Here is a 23,445-nt window from a genome sequence, read left to right on the forward strand (position 1 = left end):
TCTATCAAGTACTGAGAGAAGACTGCTAAAACCTACAAATACAGCTGTGGATTTATCTGTACAGTTGTCAGCTTTGCTTTATGTGTCTTGAAACTCTGTTAGGTGCATGCATATTTAGGATGGCTGTGTCCTCTTTTTTTTTGTTTGTGTTTGTTTATTTATTTTTGAGTGATCTCTACACCCAATGTGGGGCTCAAACTCATGACCCTGAGATAAGAGTTGCATGTTCTTCCAACTGAGCCAGCTAGGTGCCCCAAGATTCCTATGTCCTCTTGATGAATTGACCCCTTTATTATGAAATGTTCCTTTTGGTAATATTCTTTTTCTTGCATTCTGTTCTCTTTATTAATGTAACTGCTTCAGGTTTCTTTTATTATTACATCATGGCATATCTTTTCCCCATCCCTTCATTTTAACTTACTTTAAGTGTATCTCATATAACAGCATATAGTACAGTTCTACTGTTTTATTTAGTCTGATAATCTCTGCCTTCAAGTATCTAGATGAGGGGTTGGCAATCTGTGCCATGCTGGCCAAATCCAGCCTACAGCCACAAGCTGTGAAGGATTCTCCATTTCTGAAGGGTTATAAATAAATAAAGAATATGTGGTAGGGACTATATCTGACTCATAGAGCCTAAAATATTTACTGAGTGAGCCTCTTCAGAAAAAGTTTGCTGATCTCTCCATGGACTATTTCAATTGAATGTAATTATTAGGTTTTAATTTATTTTCTTGTCATCTATTCTTCCTCCCCGCCTCCCCCGCCCCCCCATTTTCCTGCCTTCTCTTGGACACATGTTATATTTTTAGTATTCCATGTGTCTCCACTACTTTTTTAGTATTTCATTTATCTCCATTATAGGATTATTAGCTATACTATTTTTACTATTTTATTGTTTTAGGGGCTGTTCTAAGGTTTCCAGTATACTCTTATTTTAATTTCTTTAAGTTTATTTATTTATTTTGAGAGAGAGAGCGAGCAAGCACAAGTGGGGGAGGGGCAGAGAGAGAGGGAGAGAGAGAATCCCAAGCAGCCTCTGTGCTGTCAGCACAGAACCAGTCACAGGGCTCCATCTCATGAACCATGAGATCTGACCTGACTGGAAATCAAGAGTCAGATGCTTAACCAACTGAGCCACCCAGGCACCCCTCCAATATGCTTTTAAAAAGAGCTAATTACCGTCTTCTAGTAATTTTAGACAGCTTCACAAATAATGCAAAAATCTTATAGCTAGATACTTATGTTTTCCCTTCACATGTTTTTTCTATTGTCATCTATTTTATTTTTAAATCATAAAACCACAGTGCTTTTCTTTTCTTCAATGATCTTTTAAAGAAATTATGAAATTAAAATGATATATTTTCTATTTACCTCCCAACTTACCATTTCTGGTACTCTTCATCCCTCTGTCGATAACCTAGTATCAATTTTTTGTCCCCCTGAAGAATTTGCTTTAACATTTTTTTTATAACACAAGTCTTCTGTGCTACAGAAACTCTCAGCTTTCATTTCTTTTCTTTCATTTGTTTCAAAAAACAAATCAACACACACACACACACACACACACACACACACACACAACCCCAAGCTTTATTTCCACATCAATTCTGAAAAATTTTAGTTGGATAGAGAATTAGGGGTTGACAGCTTTATTTCATCATTTTAAAGATACTGTTTTTTTCATCTTGCCTTCATTGTTGTTAATGGGAATTAATCCTTGATTATTATTGTTGTTCCCCTCTGTAATGTGTCTTTTGTGAGGAAGAGTATCTGGCTTCTTTTAAGATTATTTTTCTTTTTAGAACACTGGGTGTTATATAAAAACCAACCTGACAAACTATTTAAAATAAAATAATTAAAAAAAATTTTTTTCTTGGTGTTCAGTAGGTTGGTTCTAACGATCACAGGTACAGTATTCTTTGCATGTAACTTTTCAAAGTTTATTTTTATTTTTATTTTTTTAAATGTTTTATTTATTTCTAGGAGAGAGAGAGACAGTGTGAGCAGGGGAGGGTCAGAGAGAGAGAGAGAAACAGACTCTGAAACAGGCTCCAGGCTCTGAGCTGACAGTCCACACAGAGCCCGACGCGGCGCTCGAACCCACGAACCGCGAGATCATGACCTAAGCGAAAGTCGGACGCTTAGCTGACTAAGCCACCCAGGCGCCCCAAAGTTTATTTTTATTTAATTAATCTCTGCACCCAGTGTGGAGCTCAAACTCATGACCCTGAGATCCCATGCTTTCTCAACTGAGCGAGCCAGGCGCCCCGTATTCTTTGTTGTTATGTTACTTGGGGTTCATTTAGCTTCTTGAGTCTATGAGTTGCTTTTTTAAAAATGAAGTTGGGGGCACTGGTGGCTCAGTCGGTTAAATGTTGGCTTCAACTCAGGTCATGATCTCAATGGTCTGTGAGTTCAAGCCCCATGTCAGGCTCTGCACTGACAGCTCAAAGTCTGGAGCCTACTTCAGATTCTGTGTCTCCCTCCCTCTCTGTCTCTCCCCCACTTGTCCTCTCTTTCAAAAATAAAAAAACATTAAAAACATGAAATTTGGAAAATATTTTGCCTAATGTTTCTAAAGATTTTTTTTTTGCCTTGTTTTACTCTTAATCTCCAAGTACATGTATGTTGGACTGACAGTCTCATAGATCATTATGGCTCTTTTTGCTTTAAAAATTTTTTTTCAATCTTTTTTCTCTCTGGACCCTCAGTGGGTCTAGATCCTGATTTTTACTGATCTTTTCTTCTATTGTGTTTAATCTCCTATAGATACATGCAATGAACTTTTTACTTCTCAATTTTAGTATTTTCCTTTAGTTCTTTTTTAAAAGTATGTAAATTTCTCAAATCTTTGCTAATTTCAACATCTGAACCATTTACTGGTGTTTCTATTAGGTGATTTTTCTCTTGAGTTTGAGTCATGTTATCTTCTATTTTGTGTTTCTAGTTATGTTTTACTAGTAATTATTTCTAATAATTTTTATTGTATACTCAACATTGTATACTATATATTGTTGACTTTGATTCTGGATCTTGTTAATCCCCTATTAGAGAAGAAGTTAGCTCTACCAGATAATATAATTATACATAATACAAAGCATGGTACTTAAAACATCATGGTATTGGTATATAAATACATCAAGGGAACAGAATAGAAAAATCTAGAAATAAACCTGCAAATGGTAATTTGACATTGATGAAAGTGACATCTCAAAACAGTAGACTAAGTATAGACTTTTTTATTAAGATATAATTGGCATGTAACATTATGTTAGTTTTGGGTGCACAACATTGTTCAGTATATGTATATGTTATTATGTTACAAAATGAACATCATAGTAAGTCTAGTTAATATTCATTGACACACATACTTACAGATTCTTTTCTTGTGATAGAACTTTCCAGATCCAGTCTTTTAGCAACTTTCAAATATACAATATAGTATTAATAACTATAGTTGCCATGTTGTACATTATATCTCTCAAGGGCATACTAATTTTACAACTGGAAGTTTATAACCTTTTGACCACCTTCATCCATTTTGCCCACCAACCTCCCTGCACCTATCTGTTCTCTGTATTTGTGAATTTCATTTTTGTTTTCTGTTTTTAGATTTCACATATAAGTGAGATCATATAGTATTTGTCTCTTTCTGGCTTATTTCACCTAATATAATGCCTTCAGGGTCCATCCAAGTTGTTGGAAATGGTACGATTTCCTTTTTTTGTTTAACGGCTGAATAATAGTCATGTGTCTATCACATGTTCCATATCCATTCATCCATTGGTGGGCATTTAGGTTGTTTCTGTGTGTTGCCCATTATAAATAATGCTGCAGTGAACATGGAAGTCCCAGTATCTTTTCAAATAGGTATTTTCATTTCCTTTAGATAAATACCCAGAAGTGAAATTGCTGGATCATACAGTAGTTCTATTTTCAATTTTTTTGAGGAATCTTCATATTGTTTTCCATAGTATGTTCACCAGTTTACATTTCTCACCAACAGTGTGCAAGAGTTCTCTTTTCTCCACATCCTTGCCAATGCTTATTATGTATTGTCTTTTGATAATAGCCATTTTAACAAACTCAAGGAGATATCTCATTGTGGTTTTGATTTGCATTTCCCTGATGATCAGTGATTTTTGACACCTTTTCATGTACCTGTTGGCCATTTTTATGTCTTCCCTGGAAAAATGTCTTTTCAGATTTTCTGTTTTTGTTTTGTTTTGTTTTGTTTTTGCTATTGAGTTGTAGGAGTCCTTTACGTAAATAAACCCTTATCAGATTTACTAACATTTTCTCCCTGTAGGTTGCCTTTTGATTTTGTTGATGGTTTCCTTTGTTATAAAGAAGGTTTTTAGTTTGATGTAGTCCCATTTGTTTATTTTTGCTTTTATTGCCTTTGCTCTTCTGGTATCAAGTCCAAAAAATCATCACCAAGACCAGTGTCAAGTGCCTTTACCTCTATGATTTCCTCTAGAAATTTTATAGTTTCAGGTTCTACATTCAAGTCTTTAATCCATTTTGAGTTGATTTTTGTGTACGGTATAAGATAGTGGTACAGTTTCATTCTTTTGCATGTGACTGTCAGTTTTCTGAACACCATATACTAAAGAGAGTGTTCTTTTCTCATTGTCAAGATTGTTTTGGCTATTTGAGGTCTTTGATGATTCCAAACAAATGTTAGGATTGTTTGTTGTATTTCTGTGAAAAATGCCATTGGGATTTGAAAGAGATTACATTGAATCTGTAGATTCCTTTGAGTAGTATGGACATTTTAACAATGTTAATTTTCCATTCCTTAAGCATGGAGTATCCTTTCATGTGTCTTTCTTTCATCAGCATCTTATAGTTTTCACAGTATAATTCTTTAAACTCCTTGGTTAAAGGTAGACTATTGATGAATGGTGTTAGATAGCTAGGTAGCCATTTTGGAAAAGAATAAGCCCAGTCAGTGTATATCTCATGTACCATATAGGATAAACTCCAATTAAATAGAATGATTTAAGTTTTAAAAATGCAATTATAGGGGTGCCTGGGTGGCTCAGTCCATTGAATATCTGACTTTGGCTCAGGTCATGATCTTGCAATTCATGAGTTCGAGCTCCACATCAGGCTCTGTGCTGACAGCTCAGACCCTGGAGCCTGCTTTGGGTTCTGTGTCTCTCTCTCTCTCTGCCCCTCCCCCACTCTCACTTTGTCTCTCTGTCTCTCTCTTTTTCAAAATAAAAAAGCATAAAAAATTTTAAATGCAGTTATAACATTACTAGATTAAAACATGGGAGAATTCCTTTGTAACTTAGATGTGAGGAAGGATTTTCTAACTAGGACTCAAAATTGCAGGAACTAAAAACAAAAGCACTGACAAATTTGACAACGTAAGAATGAAAAATTTCTATATGGCAGGAAACACTGGTAAGCAAAGTTAGAAGAGAAATAACAAAATGGAGAAAGTATTTATAATTTATATATAGGCATTAAACTTACCTAATTTATAAAGACTAAGACATTTATTATTATTTTTTTAAGTTTATTTATTTTTGAGAGAGAGACAGAGAGCATGAGTGAGGGGAAGTGCAGAGAGTGAGGGAGACACAGAATCCAGAGCAGGCTCCAGGCTCTGAGCTGTCAGCACAGAGCCTGACGTGGGGCTCGAACTCATGAACTGGAGATCATGATCTGAACCAAAGTAGTATGCTTAACCAACTGAGCCACCCAGGCACCTCATAAAGACTAAGAAATTTAAAAAAGAGACCAATAGCCCAGTAGGATAAGAGCCAAAGTCTATAAACAAATTTCACAGAGAAAGAAAACATGGCCCTTAAAAAAAAAATACTCAACTCAAAATTCAAGAAATACCAATTAAAATTCTACTGACAATTTCTTTACCTTATTAAATTGATTAAAAACAAAATATTTTGACAAAATGCTTTACTGGCTTCACTGTGAAGAAACAGGTACTCTCATATATTGCTGGTGTCTGAGAAAATTGTCCAGCTGCTGTGGAGGGCAATTTGACAGCATCTACCAAAATTACAAGTGCATTTTCCATTTTGACCTAGCAATCTAATTTCTGAGGCTTTCTGCTATGGATATACCTATATGTATAAAAAATGACATATTTATGCAAGTATTCATTGCACGATTGTTTATTATAGCAGAAGATTGGAAACAACCAAGTGTCCATTTATAGATGCTTGGTTAAATAAACTATGATAAATACAAAAAAATTGATGACATGTACTTACAGAAAAATAAGGAAACCATTAACCTTAGAATTGAAAAATAAAATACAGAACAATGTATATATTATAGTATGTTACCTTTTGTGTAAAAGTGTGGAAAAGAATACATACATATATATTTGTATTTGCTTAAAAACATTGCAAAGACATACAAAGAAACCTATAAAATTGCACATCTATTAGGGGTTAGGAGATGGGAGACAATGAAAAAGGACAGGGTGGGAGTAAGACATCTGAATGTTTATCTTTTTTTTTTTTGTTCTGAACCATTTAAGAAAGGAAAATAAAATATAAAAATGAAAACCTGTCATTAAGGTTAGTGATTTTCTCTAGTCATATTTAGCTACATAGATACAGTGACAGAGTAAAAAGAGGATTAGATTTATCTAGAATTCAGGCTTTACGAAGCAAGTATGAAAAGGCAGTTCACCTTAGCAGTCATTACGAAGTTAGATGATTAGTTCAGCGTAGAACTTAAGTTGGGTAAGGAGAGAAGAGGTATGAATGTGGTGACAATGTAAAAGTGACCAGAGACTGCGCTCTGAAAGCACAGAGCCTGCTTGAAATTCTCTGTCTGCCCTTCCCCTGCATGCATGCATGCTCTCTCTCTCCTCAAAAGAAATTAAGTAAGCTTAAAAAAATAAATAAGTAAAGATAGGGCATCTGGGTGGCTCAATCGATCAAGCATCTGACTTTGGCTTAGATCATGATCTCGTCATTGGTGAGTTTAAGCCCCACATTGGGCTCTCTGCTGTCAGCACAGAGCCCACTTTGGATCCTCTGTCTCCCTCTCTCTCTAAAATAAAATAAAAGATAAAAAAAAATAATAAAGGTGACCGGAGAGAAGGACACTTGATATTTTAGAGATGTGGCAGTTACTATTCATGATAAGGTCTAGGGTAGTGACATAAGGAGTGAACTGGAGTGGAAGGCAAGATCATTGGAGAGGAGGTGAGAGAAATGGGAGGCCAGGAAAATAGATGGAATACTTATAAAGATATTTGAAATTACTGAGAATTAATATAGCAGTAGTATTGGAGATAGCGGCACTGAGCTAGGAGCTAAAATTCCTGAGGGGCAAAAATCTGGATGTCAGCAAATCACTGTACAAAGTGGAAATAATGTGTATAGTCTGATGTATAGTCTGATGAAATGATGACATTAGAATTTAGAGGAGGGACAGTTGGCACCAGCAGTAAGGAGTAGAGATGATGGTGTGAGATTGAGGACAGAGTAAGACTGTAGGAGAAAAACCAGCCACCTAACTAAGATGTCTTCACAGGAAATGCTGTGGTCAGGAGAAATGGTAAATTGAATCACATATAGGAAGTCTTTGAACTTTTCCACAATAAATACTTTTCAAACGTACGTTATGGGAATTGGTGTAGGTTCTCAGTGGATAGAGAGACACTTTTATAATCTAGCTTTAGAAATCACGTAGTCATTTCTGCTGTACTTTATAAGTTGAGTAAGTTAGCCTGTTTTCCCAGGATCAGGTTCAAGGGCAGAGAACATAGACCCTATACCAATGGTGTGGGGGCATGTCAAGATTACACTGAAGAAGAGTATATGGGATGGGAAATGTTCTATCTCTGTCCTTGGAAAATACAGGCTATACTGGATATCTCGTAAAGAATTTGCATGAAAAGTAAAAAATGCTTATGACATAATAGTCATAATGATGAAGAAAAATCTTCAAGTCCTTTTTCTCAAGGTGGAGGTTTTCATAACACATCTGGAAAGATTAAAAAATGTCCAGCTATTTAACTTAGTTGGGAACCTCTAGTTATTTTAATTTTTTTAAATGTTTTATTTATTTCTAGGAGAGAGAGAGAGAGACAGCGTGAGCAGGGGAGGGTCAGAGAGAGAGGGAGTGACAGACTCTGAAACAGGCTCCAGGCTATGAGCTGGCAGTCAGCACAGAGCCCGAAGCGGGGCTCGAACCCATGAACCACGAGATCATGACCTAAGCAAAAGTCGGACGCTTAGCCGACTAAGCCACCCAAGCGCCCCACCTCTACTTATATTTTAAATTTCTAGATGACTAATGGTTTTCCGCCCTGTGCGAGAGGATGTGTCTGCAGAAATTGAATTTTTAAGAGCGAGTAGGCACTCTGCTTTAGTCCTAATAAATCCCTTTTTAAAAAATGTTTATTTTTGACACAGAGAGAGCACAGTTGAGGGGATGGGCAGAGGATCCAAAGCAGGCTCTGTGCTGACAGCAGAGAGCCCGGTAAAGGGCTTGAACCCATGAATTATGAGATCATGACCTGAGCTGAAGTCAGACATTTAACCGACTGAGCCACCCAGGCGCCCTGAATCCCTTTTTGACCCATGTCACAAGCTTCCAACCTTTGCCTATGCTCGCTGTACACTGCATACACTACCACTGTCCTGCATGTTTTCTTTAGCACCTCTCCTTCCTTTTGAAAAATATTTATTATAATTTCAAAAATAGTACTGTGATTTGTCATTTTAGGGGTTGGTGATGTTCAAAGATGTGGCTATAGATGTCTCTCAGGAGGAATGGGAATGCCTGAACCCTACGCAGAGGAGTTTGTACAAAGATGTGATGTTGGAGAACTATAGCAACTTGGTTTCACTGGGTAAAATTATCTGCCTCTTATAATTTAGAATGTGTTTCTTGGAATTTCTGCTTTCTTTTCCATGATTTTAGGGCTACCTTTCAAATAACTAGATGAATTTTCTCTTTGCATAGAAATGAACACACCTAGATAGAGGTACACCTTCATTTTCCCCATCCTTATACCTTCCTCTGGTACTTAGAATTGACGTTCTTCCTTGATGATTAAAAAACAGAACTGAAATTCTGTACCAGTAAAGCTTATGCTTAATTATTTAATATTAATTATTAGTGCAATGGTCAAAGAAACCACTTCATCTTTTGTTTCATTTCCACTATACTAAACCTGCAGGTGCCCTCGCACAGGTTAAAACTAAATAACTTTCCCAATTAATGTAACAGTGGGCTAGATCAAGAAATATCACTTACTGTTTAGTGCTCAAATGAACACTTCTATTTCCTACAACTAATGTGCTCCCTTTTAAACAATTTGCATTTGGGAGTTACAATCTAAGAACTTTTCATATATCATTGAAAAATATCTGACATAAGGATACTCAGGAAGCTGTTTTTTTTTCTCCCTCATAGTAGAGACAGAAAGCTTATCTAATTTAAACAGCATTTTATCACCTATTTATTTGTGTGTGTTTTTTTTTAATCTTGAGTTTACCTAAATATGAGTGTTTAATTTTTTTTTCTTCTGTAGACTTTATCAAGTACCATGTTGTGCTGTAGTTTATTTATTTATTTTGATCAATTCTGAATCATTGTATTTAGGTACTTTGATTTCTACCTCATCTGCATTTCTTTTCTTATAACCAGGACTTTCTATTTCTAAGCCAGCTGTGATTTCTTCATTAGAGCAAGGGATGGAGCCCTGGATGGTTATGAGGGAAGTGACAGGAAAACAGTGCCCAGGTGAGTGAGCAATGATCAGGAAACAGGAAGTTGTTTCAAGGATTAGGCCAAGTGGTCAAAATGTTGGGCTGGTAAGGTTATTTTAGACACATTAGGGAAAATCTGATTTCAAAAATAATTACAACACTATGTAAACCAACTGTGTAGTAGTACTGGCATAAAGACAGATATATAGATCAGTGGAATAGAATAGAAAGTCTGGAAACAAACCCTCAGATATATGACCAAATGATTTCAGACAAGGGTGCCAAGACCATTCAGTGGTCTGTATATAATGACTGTATCATTAACAAATGGTGTAGGGAAAACTGGATATCCATATGCAAAAGAATAAAGTTGGACCCTTACCTTATACCATATACAAAAATTAACTCAAAATGAATCCAAGAACTATTTTAGTATATGTGCTGCCGAAGCAAGCACTTTATCAAAGAACTAAATGTAAGACCCAAAACTAGAAGAAAACTTAGGGAGTTTCTTGACACTGGATTTGGCAGTGATTCCTGGGATATGACACCAAGCAAGTTATAGATAACCAAAACAAAAATAGACAAATGGGAATATACCAGACTTATATATAACTTCTATTCATCAAAGGACACAATCAACAGAGTATTTATTAATTTTTTTTAATGTTTTATTTATTTCTAGAAGAGAGAGAGAGAGAGAGTGAGCAGGGGAGGGTCAGAGAGAGAGGGAGTCACAGACTGAAACAGGCTCCAGGCTCTGAGCTGACTGCACAGAGCCCGACGCGGGGCTCGAACCCACGAACCGCGAGATCATGACCTAAGCGAAAGTCGGACGCTTAACCGACTAAGCCACCCAGGCGCCCTGAGTATTTATTAATTTAAAAAATGCCTACAAATTGCTTTACTGGGTGACAGGAATACCTTTTCTTAAATGTTAACAATAGTGGATCAAGAACATATGTTCTAATGTTATAGGAGGAATATGTAAGAGTAATTAGAAATTGGAAAAGTTAAAGAAAATCGCATTGAAGAAGTAGAGATGGCAGAGAGATGACTGGAAAGGAAGGAGATCATCTAGGAAAGTGTAGGGTACTGGAGGCCAAGAGCAGGTCTGTTCTACACATTAGAGGTCTTTGATGATATCTGCGCTTTAGTATTAGTGCTCCAGAACTGTGAAAGAGTATATTTCTGTTGTTTTAAGCCACATCAGCTTTGTTCTTTGTTAAATCAGCTCTAAGAAACTAATATGGAGGGAATCATGGAAAAACGATATATACTCCCCTAAGTGTTTTGTTTTCATTTAAAGATGTCATTCTATCAATTTTTGATACTTGGCCATGCACCCCCCTTTTCTTTTTTTTTGCAAAGGTGTCCTGATTTCTTTTTTAAAACTTTTAATTTTGAGGGGTGCCTGGGTGGCCCGGTTCATTAAGCGTCCTGCTTTGGCTCACATCATGATCTCCTAGTTCATGAGTTCGAGCCCCATGTCGGGCTCTGTGCTGACAGCTGGGAATCTGGAACCTGTTTCAGATTCTGTGTGTCTCTCTCTCTCTGCTCCTCCCCTACTCATGCTCTGTCTCTCAAAAATAAATGAACATTAAGAAAAATTAAAACTTTCAATTTTGAAATAATTATAGATTCACAGGAACTTGCAAAGAAATGTGTAGGGAAGTCCCATATACCCTTTCTCCAGTCTCCCCTAGTGTTACCATCCTCCACAACAATACAGTATCATCCTGAAAAATTGATATTGGTACAATCCATAGAACTTTTTCAGACTTCTCTAATTATATACACATTCGTGTGTGTGTGTGTGTGTGTGTGTGTCTGTATGTGTGTGTACACACCTCTGTGCAGTTTTGAGTACTGCAGTAGTCAGAATACTAGGCAGTACCATCACCATAAGGCTCCCTTCTGTTTGTTACTGCTACACCCATCCTTGGTCCCTTGTTCCTAACCCTTGGTAACCACTAATCTGTTCTACATCTATATAATTATTTTTATTTCATGAATGTTATATAAATGGAATCCTGCAGTATGTGTCCTTCTGAAATTGGCTTTTTTCCTTCTATATCATATATATATATATTACCTGAATACATATATTATATAAATTATAATTATATATACAAACATTAACATGAACGTATATATGTTCCTTATGTTCATGTAAAAGTTTTTTCATGAAAATAAGTCTGGAATAAAGATTTTTATATTCCCACCAGGATTGTAAGAGTGATTTGGTTTCACTGAATCCTAGCCAGCATTTGGTGTTATATCTGTTTGTCATGTTAGCCATTCTCATAGATGGGTAGTGATATCTCAATGTGGTTTTAATTTGAATTTCCTTAATAGAAAATGTTGCATATCTTCTTGTGTTTATTTGCTAACTGTGTATCTTCTTTAGAGAAATGTATGTTCATGTCTTTTGCCCATTTTCTAATTTGATTATTTGGTGTTATACTCTTGAATTTTCAAAGTTCTCTATGTATTCTAGGTAGGCCTTTGTTGGATATATGAACTATGAGGGGTTTTTGTTTTCATTTTTTTATTTGATGTGAAATCTAAACATTCTACCTAGTCCTACGTCTTAAAGATTTCTCCTATGTTCTTCTAGAAGTTTTATAATTTTACATTTTTCATTTAAGTGTGTGAACCATCTTGAGTTCATTTTTGCATATGCAAGACTTTAAGTAAAGGTTAATTTTTTTCTCTTATGGATGTCCAGTTGCTCCATCACCATTTATTTAAAAAGTTATCCCCTTCTCCACTGAATTGATTTTTCACCCTTGTCAGAATTCAGTTGGACACATTTGTGTGGCTCCATTTTTGAGTTCTCTGTTCTGTACCATTGATCTTTGTGACCCACTGCCAGTACCATACTTTGATTACTGTAAGCCTTTGAGTAAGTAAGCCTTCGTAATGGAAAGACTGATTCTTCCTAATTTATTATTTTTCAAAATTGTTTTGACTATCCTTAGGGCTCTTTTCAGTGTATATAAATTTTGGAATAAGCTTGTCTTTGTCTACAAAAAAACTTGCTGACATTTTCATAGGAATTATGTGAAACCTGTAGATGATGTTACAGAATTAACATCTACGCTCTGTTGAGTCTTCCAATCCCTGAACACATCCTGTTTCTTCAAGTATTTTCCTTTGATTTCTTTTATTAGCATTTTTATCATATAGATTCTATACATGTTTTATTAAGTTTTTACCTAAGTATTTCATTTTTTGGGAGCATTTATAAATGGTATTGCCCTTTTATTTTGGCTGTTGCTTATTGTCAATGTATAGAAATTAAATTGAGGGGCGCTTGGGTGGCTTAGTCAGTTGAGCGTCTGACTTTCGCTTAGGTCATGATCTCGCGGTTCATGGGTTTGAGCCCCACGTCGGGCTCTGTGCTGACTGCCAGCTCAGAGCCTGGAGCCTGTTTCAGAGTCTGTCACTCCCTGTCTCTCTGACCCTCCCCCTGCTCGCGCTGTCTCTCTCTCTCTCTCCTAGAAATAAATAAAACATTAAAAAAAAAAAAAGAAATTAAATTGATTTTGTATGTTGATCTTGTATTCTTCAACCTTACTCATTTATTTCCTGATTCATTACTGTAGACAGTCATATCATTTGCTAATAGATAACTTATTCCTTTTTTTCCAATCTGTGCCCTATATTTTCTTGCCTTATTGGAATAGTTAGAACTTCCAGGGCTATATTGCATAAGACTGGTAAGAATGGACATCCTTTTTCCCAGTTTTGGAGGGAAAGCATTCAGAATTTGGTCTTTTACCATAAACCATAAAGTATAACAGCTCTAGGTTTTTTGTAGATGTTCTTTTTGAAGTTGAGGAAGTTCCCTTCTTTCCCTAATGCCATGGGAGTTTTTTATTTTTTATCATAAATGGTTATTACTACGATCATGTGATTTTTTTTCTTCCTTTGTTGTTGATATGATAGATTACATTGATTTTTGAAAATTGAATCAGCCTTTCATACCTGGAATAAATCCCGCTTAATCATTATGTATCATTTAAGTTCATGGGAGATGTTGGTCTGCAGTTATTTTGTGTGTGCTGCCTTTGCCTGGTTTTGGTATCAGGTAATAATGGCCTCATAAAATAAGTTGGGAAGTGTTCACTTCTCTTCTGTTCTCTGGAAGAAATTGTGTACAACATTCTGGGAATGTTTGGTAAAATTCTTCAGTGAAACCATGTGGACTTGGAGGTTTCTTTTTTGGGATCTTTAAAATTATAAATTTAATTTCTATCATGGTTATCAGACTATTCAGATGACCTGTTTCATTTTGGCTGAGTTTTGATAGATTCAGATTTTCAAGGAGTTGGTCCATTCTAAGTTTTCAGGATTATGAATGTAAATTTATATGTAGTTTCTTATTATGCTTATAATTCATTATATATATCCATGTATATAAAGGATGTGTGTGTGTGTGTATGTGTGTGTGTGTGTGTGTATCCTCAATCCTTACAATTTTTTTTTTCTTTGAGACTTTCTCTTTCACTCATTAATTATTTCGAAGTGAGTTATTCGGAGATGTCTGGAGATTTTCCTATTGCCTTTCTTTTATTGACATACAGTTTGATTCCATTATGGCCTCATGTGAAAGAGGGAACAATCCACAAGTCTTCCCTTATTTTTGACCCCAGAAGGAAATTCAGGGGTTCCCAAGACTACCCTTAGATAGTTCACTAAAAGGACTCCTAGAATTCACTGAAAACTATCATCCTCACAGTTATAGTTTATTAGAGTAAAAGGTTCCAGATTAAAATCAGCCAAGGAAGAAACACATGGCAGAGCCATAGAGCTTCCAGTTGTACTCACCCAATGGAGTCACAGACAGTGGTAACTTTTCCCATCAACTGTGTATAATCATATGCATGTAGGATTATTGCCAAATAGAGAAACTCACCTAAATCTTGGTGTCCAGAACTTTTATTGGGCTCTGGGTTGGGTGCCCATTGGCTGACCTTTAGTTTCCAGCATCTCAGGAAGGAGAGCCAATACCTTTGGACTCCTGTCTCTCTGGAGGAGAAATGACATCACATGGCTCAAAGCCTACATCATAAATCCCATTGTTAGACTATCTGGTAGCGGTGGTCCTAAACAGACATTCTTTGTAGAGGTTTTCTCCCTGGAGATGAAGACAAAAGCCAGATCTCTCTTTGGGCAAGGTTAAATCAGTGACTATTTATCACTGATCTGTGATGATTTTGATTCTTTTAAATTTAAGATTTGCTTCATGACTTAAGAGTATGGTCTGTCTTGGGGAGTGTTCATTGTGTGCTTGAAAACATTGTGTATTCTGCTGCTGTTAGGTGGCATGTCCCATATGTGTTGATTACATCCTATTGCTAATGGTCTTGTTCAGTTCTTCTCTGTCCTTGCTGATTTTCTGTCTGGTAGTTCTGTCAGTAGCTGAGAGTAGAGTATTTGAGTCCCCAGCCTATAAATGTGCTTTGTCTCTTTCTCCCTTCAGCTATATCAGTTTTTGCTTCATGTATTTTGAAGCTGTGTGCTTATTAGTTTTCTTTATTCTGAAGTCTACTCTATCTGATATTAATATAACTATTTCTACTTTCTTTTTTAAATTTCTGCTTTCTTTTGATTAATTAATGTGTACATGATATATAATTTTCTAGTCTTGCTTTTAACCTACGTATATCATCTTTGAAATAAGTTTTTTATAGTCACCATGTTGAGTCATGTTATGTGTCCATTGTGCCAATGTCTGTCTTTTAATTGGTGATTTAGACCATTTACCTTTTAAATAATTCTTGAAAACATTATTGCTATATTAAAGCTTATGTCTGCCATTTTGATGTTTTCTTTTGTTTCTTTTTTCTTGCTTACCTGTGAGTTACTCAAACATTTCTAGTGTACCATTTTGATTTATGTTTTTAATATATTGCTTTTGTTTATTTTTATTTTATTGTTTGCTGTAGGTATTAGCATATTTGTGCATACTTATTGCAGCCTGCTGATGTTGACATTTTACCACTTCAAGTGAAATGTAGAAACTTTACATGAATTTAGGTCCTTTTACCCTCTCCACTTCTTTATTTTTTTTTAATTTTTCAAATGTTTTTTAAATTTTTTAAAATTTATTTTTGAGAGACACAGACTGAGTGGGGGAGGGGGAGGGAGAGGGAGACACAGAATCCGAAGCAGGATCCAGACTCTGAGCTATCAGCACAGACCCAACACGAGGCTCGAACTCACGAGCTGTGAGATCATCACCTGAGCTGAAATTGGACGCTTAACCAACTGAGCCACCCTGGCGCCCCTCCACTTCTTTAGTATAATTGTTTAAAGTATTTCTTCTACCATGAAACAGTGTTATAATTTTTGCTTTACCATAAAATAAGATTAAAGAAACTCATGAGGTAAAGGATAGCCTATTACTTTTTTTTCTATTTTTGCCCATTCTATTGTTCTTTCCTTGCTGCGGGTCTCAGCCTTCTATTATCATTTTCTTTGTGTTGGAAGAGCTTCCTTTAGCCACTCTTTAAGGACCTATCTGCAACAACAAATTTTCTTAGTTTTCCTTTGTCTGAGAATGCTTTTATTTCTTCATTCCTTAAGAATAATTTTACTGGGTGTAGAATTTAAGGTTGACAGTTCTTTTATTTTAGTATTTGAAAACTATTGTGGTGTTTGCTCTTGGTCTCCATGGTTTCAAGTGAGAAAACCAGTCTTTTGGTGTTTGTTTGTTTTTTAAATTTTTAAAAAATGTTTTCTTTCTTTTTTTTTTTTAAATGTTTTATTTATTTCTAGGAGAGAGAGAGAGAGACAGCGTGAGCAGGGGAGGGTCAGAGAGAGAGGGAGTCACAAACTGAAACAGGCTCCAGGCTCTGAGCTGGCAGTCAGCACAGAGCCCGACGCGGGGCTCGAACCCATGAACCGTGAGATCATGACCTAAGCGAAAGTCGGACGCCTAACCGACTAAGCCACCCAGGCGCCCCTGTTTTATTTATTTCTGAGAGAGAGAGGCCATGAGCAGGGGAGGGTCAGAGAGAGTGGGAGACACAGAATCTGAAGCAGGCTCCAGGCTCTGAGCTGTCAGCACAGAGCCCGACGCGGGGCTCAAACCCACAAACTGTGAGATCATGACCTGAGCCGAAGTTAGAAGCTTAACTGACTGAGCCATCCAGCTGCCCCATCTTTTGGTGTTTTTTAATCATCAATATATAATGTATGTTTCTATTTTAAATATTTTTTTCTTTGTCTAGTTTTCAGCCATGAGTGTGCTGGTTTTGATTCTCTGGATTTATCTTATTAGGTATTTGCTGAGTTTTTTAAATCTATAGATTTGTGTCTTAAATGAAATTTGGGAAGTTCAACTGTTATATCTTTGAATACTTTTTCAGTCCCACAGTCTTTTTCTCTCCTTCTGGCACTTGAGTGATATAAATGTTCAATCTTTTATTATTGTCCCATAGGGAATGAGGCTGAATTTTTTCTTTGTTTATTTTTATTTTTCAGATTAAATAACTTCTGTCTTTAACTTCACTGATTTCTAGCTTCTGTTATGTCTACTCTAGAGACCATGTAGTGTATCTTTTTATAATGGTGATTACATTTTTCATTACACTTATTTCTTTTATATCAGTACTACTTTTTCTGAAATAGTCTGGGTTTTTTTTTAATTTGTTAAAAGAGAGTTTGTAATTGATGTCAATGCCTTATTATGAAGACCACTGTAAAATACTTGTCAGGTGGTTTCAGCATCTAATTAATCTTGCTTTGGTCTCAGTTGATTGTCTTTTCTCCTTCTGATTTTGGTTTTCCTGGCTTTTGGTATGTATCCTGGACATTTTAGTTATTATGTTAAGAGAATCTTTTTTTTGTTTTAATTTTGTTTTTAACATTTATTTATTTCTGAGAGAGAGTGAGACAGAGCATGAGTGGGGGATGGGCAGAGAGAGGGGGAGACACAGAATCCGAAGCAGGCTCCAGGCTCCCAGCTGTCAGCACAGAGCCCAACGTGGGGCTTGAACTCATGAACCATGAGATCATGACCTTGAGCCGAAGTCAGACGCTTACCTGACTGAGCCACCCAGGTGCCCCAAGAGAGTCTTGATTCTGCTTAAATCTATTTAAATCTCCTATTTTAGTAGGAAGTCATGCTGTTAGGCTTAGTGTATAGATCTTGCCTACTCTTATAGCCTTTAGTTCTAATGGCAGCTTAGTATTCAGAGCTCTTTCAATACTATTCTGATATGCTTTATATTCTGGTACTGCTGGCCCTCCTGCTCAATCCCTGATGGTGTTATCTGCAGAGACAGAAAGCTTCTGTGGATCCCCAGTATAGCTGGACTGCCTTCTGTGGGATGAGGGAGGCAGAAGCCCTATACATTGAGCTTCACTGAGATACAGAAGCCACTGGTTATGGATTTCCTTATGTCACTGGGCAGAGGACAGGGAGATGCAGCACTCTGCCAATAGTACCTTTCTGGGTGAATTGATCTGTCAGTGCTCTGGTTGTGAAGAGGGGGCTTGTATATCAAGAGAGTTTCTCTTGCTGCAGTTAGTGGTAGATCAGTCACTGAGAATTCTTCCTGCTTCTGCAGCCAGCTGATGAAACTGTTGCTAGGGAGCAAGTGCTAGGAATCCCACTAAGTCTGTTGGACTTCACTGCTCCTGGCCTTTTGGCTAGATAGCGTAGATTTCTCTTGATGTGTGTGTATGTGCACATGTATGCCTGTTATTGCTTGCGGGCCTGCTGTCCAGTGCCCATTATGGGGGCATATGAAAGATAAAAAGAAAATCCAGGGAAAAACTTCTAGGATGATGGTGAAATAAGAGGATCTTAAGCTCACCTTGTCCCACAGATACACCTAGATAACACCCACACCAGTGTGAATAATCCAGAAAATGACCTGAAGACTGCCAGAACAGACTGTCCACAGCTAAATGTAAGGAAGCTACCACATTAGAAAGAGTGGGAAGAGCGGAAATGTGAGCAGGAGCTAAAATGACCTGCAAGAATGTCTGCTGGAGGGAGGGACATCATAGGCAATGACAAGGAAGAGGAGCAGATCCCACCCTAGGCATCCCAGGCATGGGGGACCCACACTGGGAAGAAGAATCCCCATTAATACTTAGCTTTGAAAGCCAGAGGGGCCTAACTTCACAAGTTCTTGAATCAGTGACACCTAACACCTGGAACCTTAAAAATTCAGCAGGCTTGGTGTGCCTGGGTGGCTCAGATGGTTAAACGTCCGACTTCGGCTCAGGTCATGATTTCATGGTTCGTGGGTTCGAGCCCTGCGTCGGGCTCTGTGCTGTTGGCTAGCTCAGAGCCTGGAGCCTGTTTTGGATTCTGTGTCCCCCCCCTCTCTGACCCTCCCCTGCTCTCGCTGTCTCTCTTACTCAGAAATAAATTTTAAAAAATTAAAATAAAAAAATATTTAAAAATTCAGCAGGCTCAACTCTGGGAGAACAAAGAGGGTGATAGGAAACTGAATCCCCACCCTTAAAGAGACTGCATAACATATAGCCCTTCTGAGATATAGCATAGAAGCAGCAATATGAAAAACACCTGGGGTACATAGGAAGATTTATTTGCTAATCTCGGAATGTGTGTTAGAGGGACAGGGACCTATGGGAGACTTCTCCAAGAACAAAAGAGCTGGTGAGCACAATTTCCCTCCCTGACCCCCAGTATGGATACTTGTGGGAGCCAGAACAGCATGCGCGCTCTCCACCTACCTTGCTAAGGACAACATGCCCTGTCCTTTGCTAACAGTGAACTTGCCCTTAGCAGTTCTCTAGAGTAGCTACAGGTCCTCTTCCACTTCAGACTAGTGCAAACCTTGCTCACACTGTGTGCCTTGCCCCATATTCTCCTATGGATCTTGCCCCTCCAGCCTGGCCTGGCAGGAGTTCTCCAAACTGGGGCCACAAGCATGACAGCATGTAAGTGCCTCCAACAGGAGCCAGCACCTCTCCAAAGTGACTCCTGTCCTGGGAACAGGGGAAGATATCCACACACACAAGTTCGACCTTGGCCCCAGCAGTGGGCAGGCGACTGACATCTGGTCTGACTGTTGGCCCTGCCCACCAATGAAAACTTCTCAGAGAACAACACAAAGAGAGTGACCTGAAGTTTGGTGCTACTGCATCTCTGGCAAACACTTGGTTTAACCTAGCTCAAGCCCAAAGCAGCCCCAGACTGGCCGACTAACAACATAGGCACCAAGCTCTGCTCAGAACAGGCAAAGAGAACCTTTGCAGATGACTAGACTGAAGGTAAACATGGCTCAGCCACAGCAATAGGGTGCATGCAACACACATAGCAGACACCGCTAAAGTGCCAGATTCTGGTAAACTGAGGACACTGTATGCAGGGAAGAATAGGACCTCTTTATAAGGCCATAACTTCCTGGCACCTGGGTGGCTCAGTCTGTTAAGTGTCTGACTCGTGATTTTGGCTTAGGCCATGATCTCATAGGTTCATGAGTTCAAGCCCTGCGTTGGAATCTATGCTGGCAGTGCAGAGCCTGCTTGGGATTCTCTCTCTCCCTCTTTCTCTCCCCATCCCCTGCTCATGTTCTGTCTCTCTCTTTCAAAATAGGTGAATGAACATTAAAAAGAAAATAAGCCCCCACTTTCAAGAGGAGACATGGTTGACTTTCCTAACACATAGAAACAGACACAAAGTGTTAGGGGAATATCAGAGAACAGGACAAGAATCACAGCAAGAGACATAAGTGAAATGGAGATAAGTAATATGCCTGATAGAGAGTTTAAAGTAATGGTCATAAACTTGTGAAAGTTTCTGGACTTGTGAAAAGAGTGGATGGAGGAACTCAGTGAAACCTTCAACAGAGAGACAGAAAACATTTAAAAAGAGCCAGTCAGAGATGAAGAACTCAGCTCAATAATACACTACATAGAATAAATAGTAGACTAGAGGAAGCAGAAGAATGGATCAGTGACCTGGAGGACAGACTAATGGAAAGCAATTAAGCTGAACAGGAGAAAGAAACAAGAATTACAAAAAATGAAAATAGATTAAGGGAACTCAGTGACACCATCAAGAATAATAATATTCACATTTTTGGGATCCCAGAAGAAGAGGAAAAAAGGGGGGGAAATGTATCAGAAGAAAAAATAGCTGATTTCAAGATACATGACAAAGCTGTAGTAATCAAAACAGTATGGTACTGGCACAAAATTAAACACATAGATCAATGGAACAAAATAGAAAATACAGAAATAAATCCACAGTTGCATGGTCAATTAATCTAGGACAAAGGAGGCATACATATCCAATGAGAAAAAGAACATCTCTTCAACAAATGGTGTTGGGAAAACTGGACAGCTACATTCAAAAGAATAAAACTGGACTGCTTTCTTACATCATACACGTTAATAAATTCAAAATGGATTAAAGACCTAAAAATGAGACCTGAAACCATAAAAAATCCTAGAAGAGAACACGGTAATTTCTCTGACATTGGCCATCGCAACATTTTTCTAGATCTATTTCCTGATGCAAGGGAAATAAACTATTGGGACTTTGTCTAAGTAAAAGAAAACAAAAACAAAAACAAAAAAACTTCTATACAGCAAAGGAAACTATCAACAAAACTAAAAGAAAATCTACCAAAATTTGCAAATGACATATCCAATAAAGGGCTAGTATCCAAAATATATAAAGAACTGATACAACTCAATAACCAAAAACCAAATAATCCAATTAAAAATTGGGAAGAAGATATTAATAGACATTTCTTCAAAGAAGACATACAGATGGCCAACAGACACATGAAAAGATGTCCAACATTACTGATCATCAGGGAAATGCAAAACAAAACCACCATGAGATAGATACCACTCCACACCTATCAGAATGGCTAAAATAAAAAACAAAAAACAAGTGTTAGTGAGGATTTGGAGACAAAGGAACCCTCCTGCCCTATTGGTGGGAGTGCACACTGGTGCAGCCACTGTGGAAAACAGTATGAAGTTGCCTCAAAAAATTAGAAATAGAATTACCATATGATCCAGTAATTACACTACTGGGTGTTTACACAAGGAATATGAAAACACTAATTTGAATAGATATATGCACTCCTTTGTTTTTTGCAGCATTATTTACAATAGCCAGGATATGGAAGCAAACCAAGTGTCCATCAACAGATGAATGGATGAAGATGTGGTATATATATACTATGGAGTATTACTTAGCCATAAAAAAGAATGAAATCTTGCCATTTGCAACAACATAGATGGATCTAGAAAGTATAATGCTAAATGAAATAGAGAAAAACAAATATATGATTACATTCATATGTGGAATTTAAGAAACAAAACAAAGGAAAAAAGATACAAAAAACACTCTTAAATACAGAGAAAAAACTGATGATTACCAGAGGGGAGGTGGGTGGGAGGATGGGTGAAATAGGTGAAGGGGATTAAGAGTACACTTAATTGTGATGAGCAGTGAGTAATGTATAGAATTGTTGAATCGATGTATTGTACACCTAAAACAAATTTAACATTCTGTGTTAATTGTAGTGGAATTTAAAAAAAAAGGAAAAAACAAAAAAGAAAAGAAAACCAAGAGAACTCGCCATCTGGTAGTTCCTCAAGTCCAGAGAATCCAAATCAATAAACCTTCTTTCTTTCAGCTCTCAAAATTATTTTATTGTTGGGTGATAGTTAATTTCTAGAGTTTTTAATTTTATTTAAGGGAGAAGCAGGAAACAGTGCACTATCTTTGTAATTGAGATTTTAAATCTTTTAAGAAGGAACTTTAGAATATGAATTTTCTGTGATATTTGGTTTGATTTCTTTAAAGAGGTGGGAGATCATAACGACAGTGTGTGTGCAGAGTACTTTTTTTTTTTAAGTATATTTATTTATTTTAAGAGAGAGAACAGGGGGCAGGGGCAAAGAGAAAGGGAGAGAGAGAATCCCCAGCAGGCTCCATGCTGTCATCACAGAGCCCTATGCAGGGCTTGATCCCACAAACCATGATATCATGACCTGAGCTGAAATCACAAGTCTGACACTTAACTGAGCCACCCAGGCACCTTAGAGTACTTCATTTTTACATCACCATCACCACTACTGCCGCTGCCGCCGCCACCACCACCACCACCACCACCAATCTTTTTCTAGCAGCAGGTTTGTTTGAGGGTTTTTTTGTTTGTTGGTTTGCTTTTTCTTAAATAATTGCCATTATGTGGTCTTTCCTAAACAGCTTAGTGAAACAACCAGTTTTCATATTCACTTCATCTGACAGGGCGGAGAACAAATACAGCTGACTTCTTGCAGGCATACAGCTTGGCTGTTGTGATCATACTGGATAAGCTTTATAGTTTTTCCTTTAACTTGCACGTCTTTAACCCATTTAGAGTTTGTGTATTTACGGTGTATGATAAGGGACCAGAGTAATTTTTTATATCTATAGCTAATTGTTCTAATATCATTTATTAAATTATTCTTTCATCACTGATCTGTAGTGCTTCCTATATGAGTCGGCTTCTAATCTTTCTGTGGGTCAAACCCTGTGTAAATACCACATTGTCTTAATTTTTAAGTCTTTATGATGTCTTTATCATAGGCAGGATAAATTCTCTGGTTTTGTTCTTCAGTAGTATTTTGGCTGTTATTAAACTTTGTTTTTCCAAATATGTTTTTGAGTCAGTTTTTCAAGCTCCTCAAGCAACATCATAGGGGTTTTATTAGATTTGTATTGAAT

General features: G+C 37.2%; 1 protein-coding gene across 2 annotated transcripts in view; it reads left to right on the plus strand.

Annotated features, from left to right (window-relative positions):
* The window catches only part of ZNF461 (zinc finger protein 461), a 37,091-nt gene that overhangs the window by 5,541 nt on the left and 8,105 nt on the right, over positions 1 to 23,445 (plus strand). For both annotated transcript variants that reach the window (XM_039249716.1, XM_039249714.1), the window contains exons 3-4: positions 8,728 to 8,854; positions 9,655 to 9,750. In XM_039249716.1, coding sequence (XP_039105647.1) covers positions 8,728 to 8,854; positions 9,655 to 9,750 — 223 coding nt within the window. The remainder of the gene's footprint in view (positions 1 to 8,727; positions 8,855 to 9,654; positions 9,751 to 23,445) is intronic.

Source organism: Hyaena hyaena, unplaced genomic scaffold, assembly GCF_003009895.1.
Source record: "Hyaena hyaena isolate Hyena2069 unplaced genomic scaffold, ASM300989v1 scaffold_345, whole genome shotgun sequence".
Classification (NCBI taxonomy): Eukaryota; Metazoa; Chordata; class Mammalia; order Carnivora; family Hyaenidae; genus Hyaena; species Hyaena hyaena.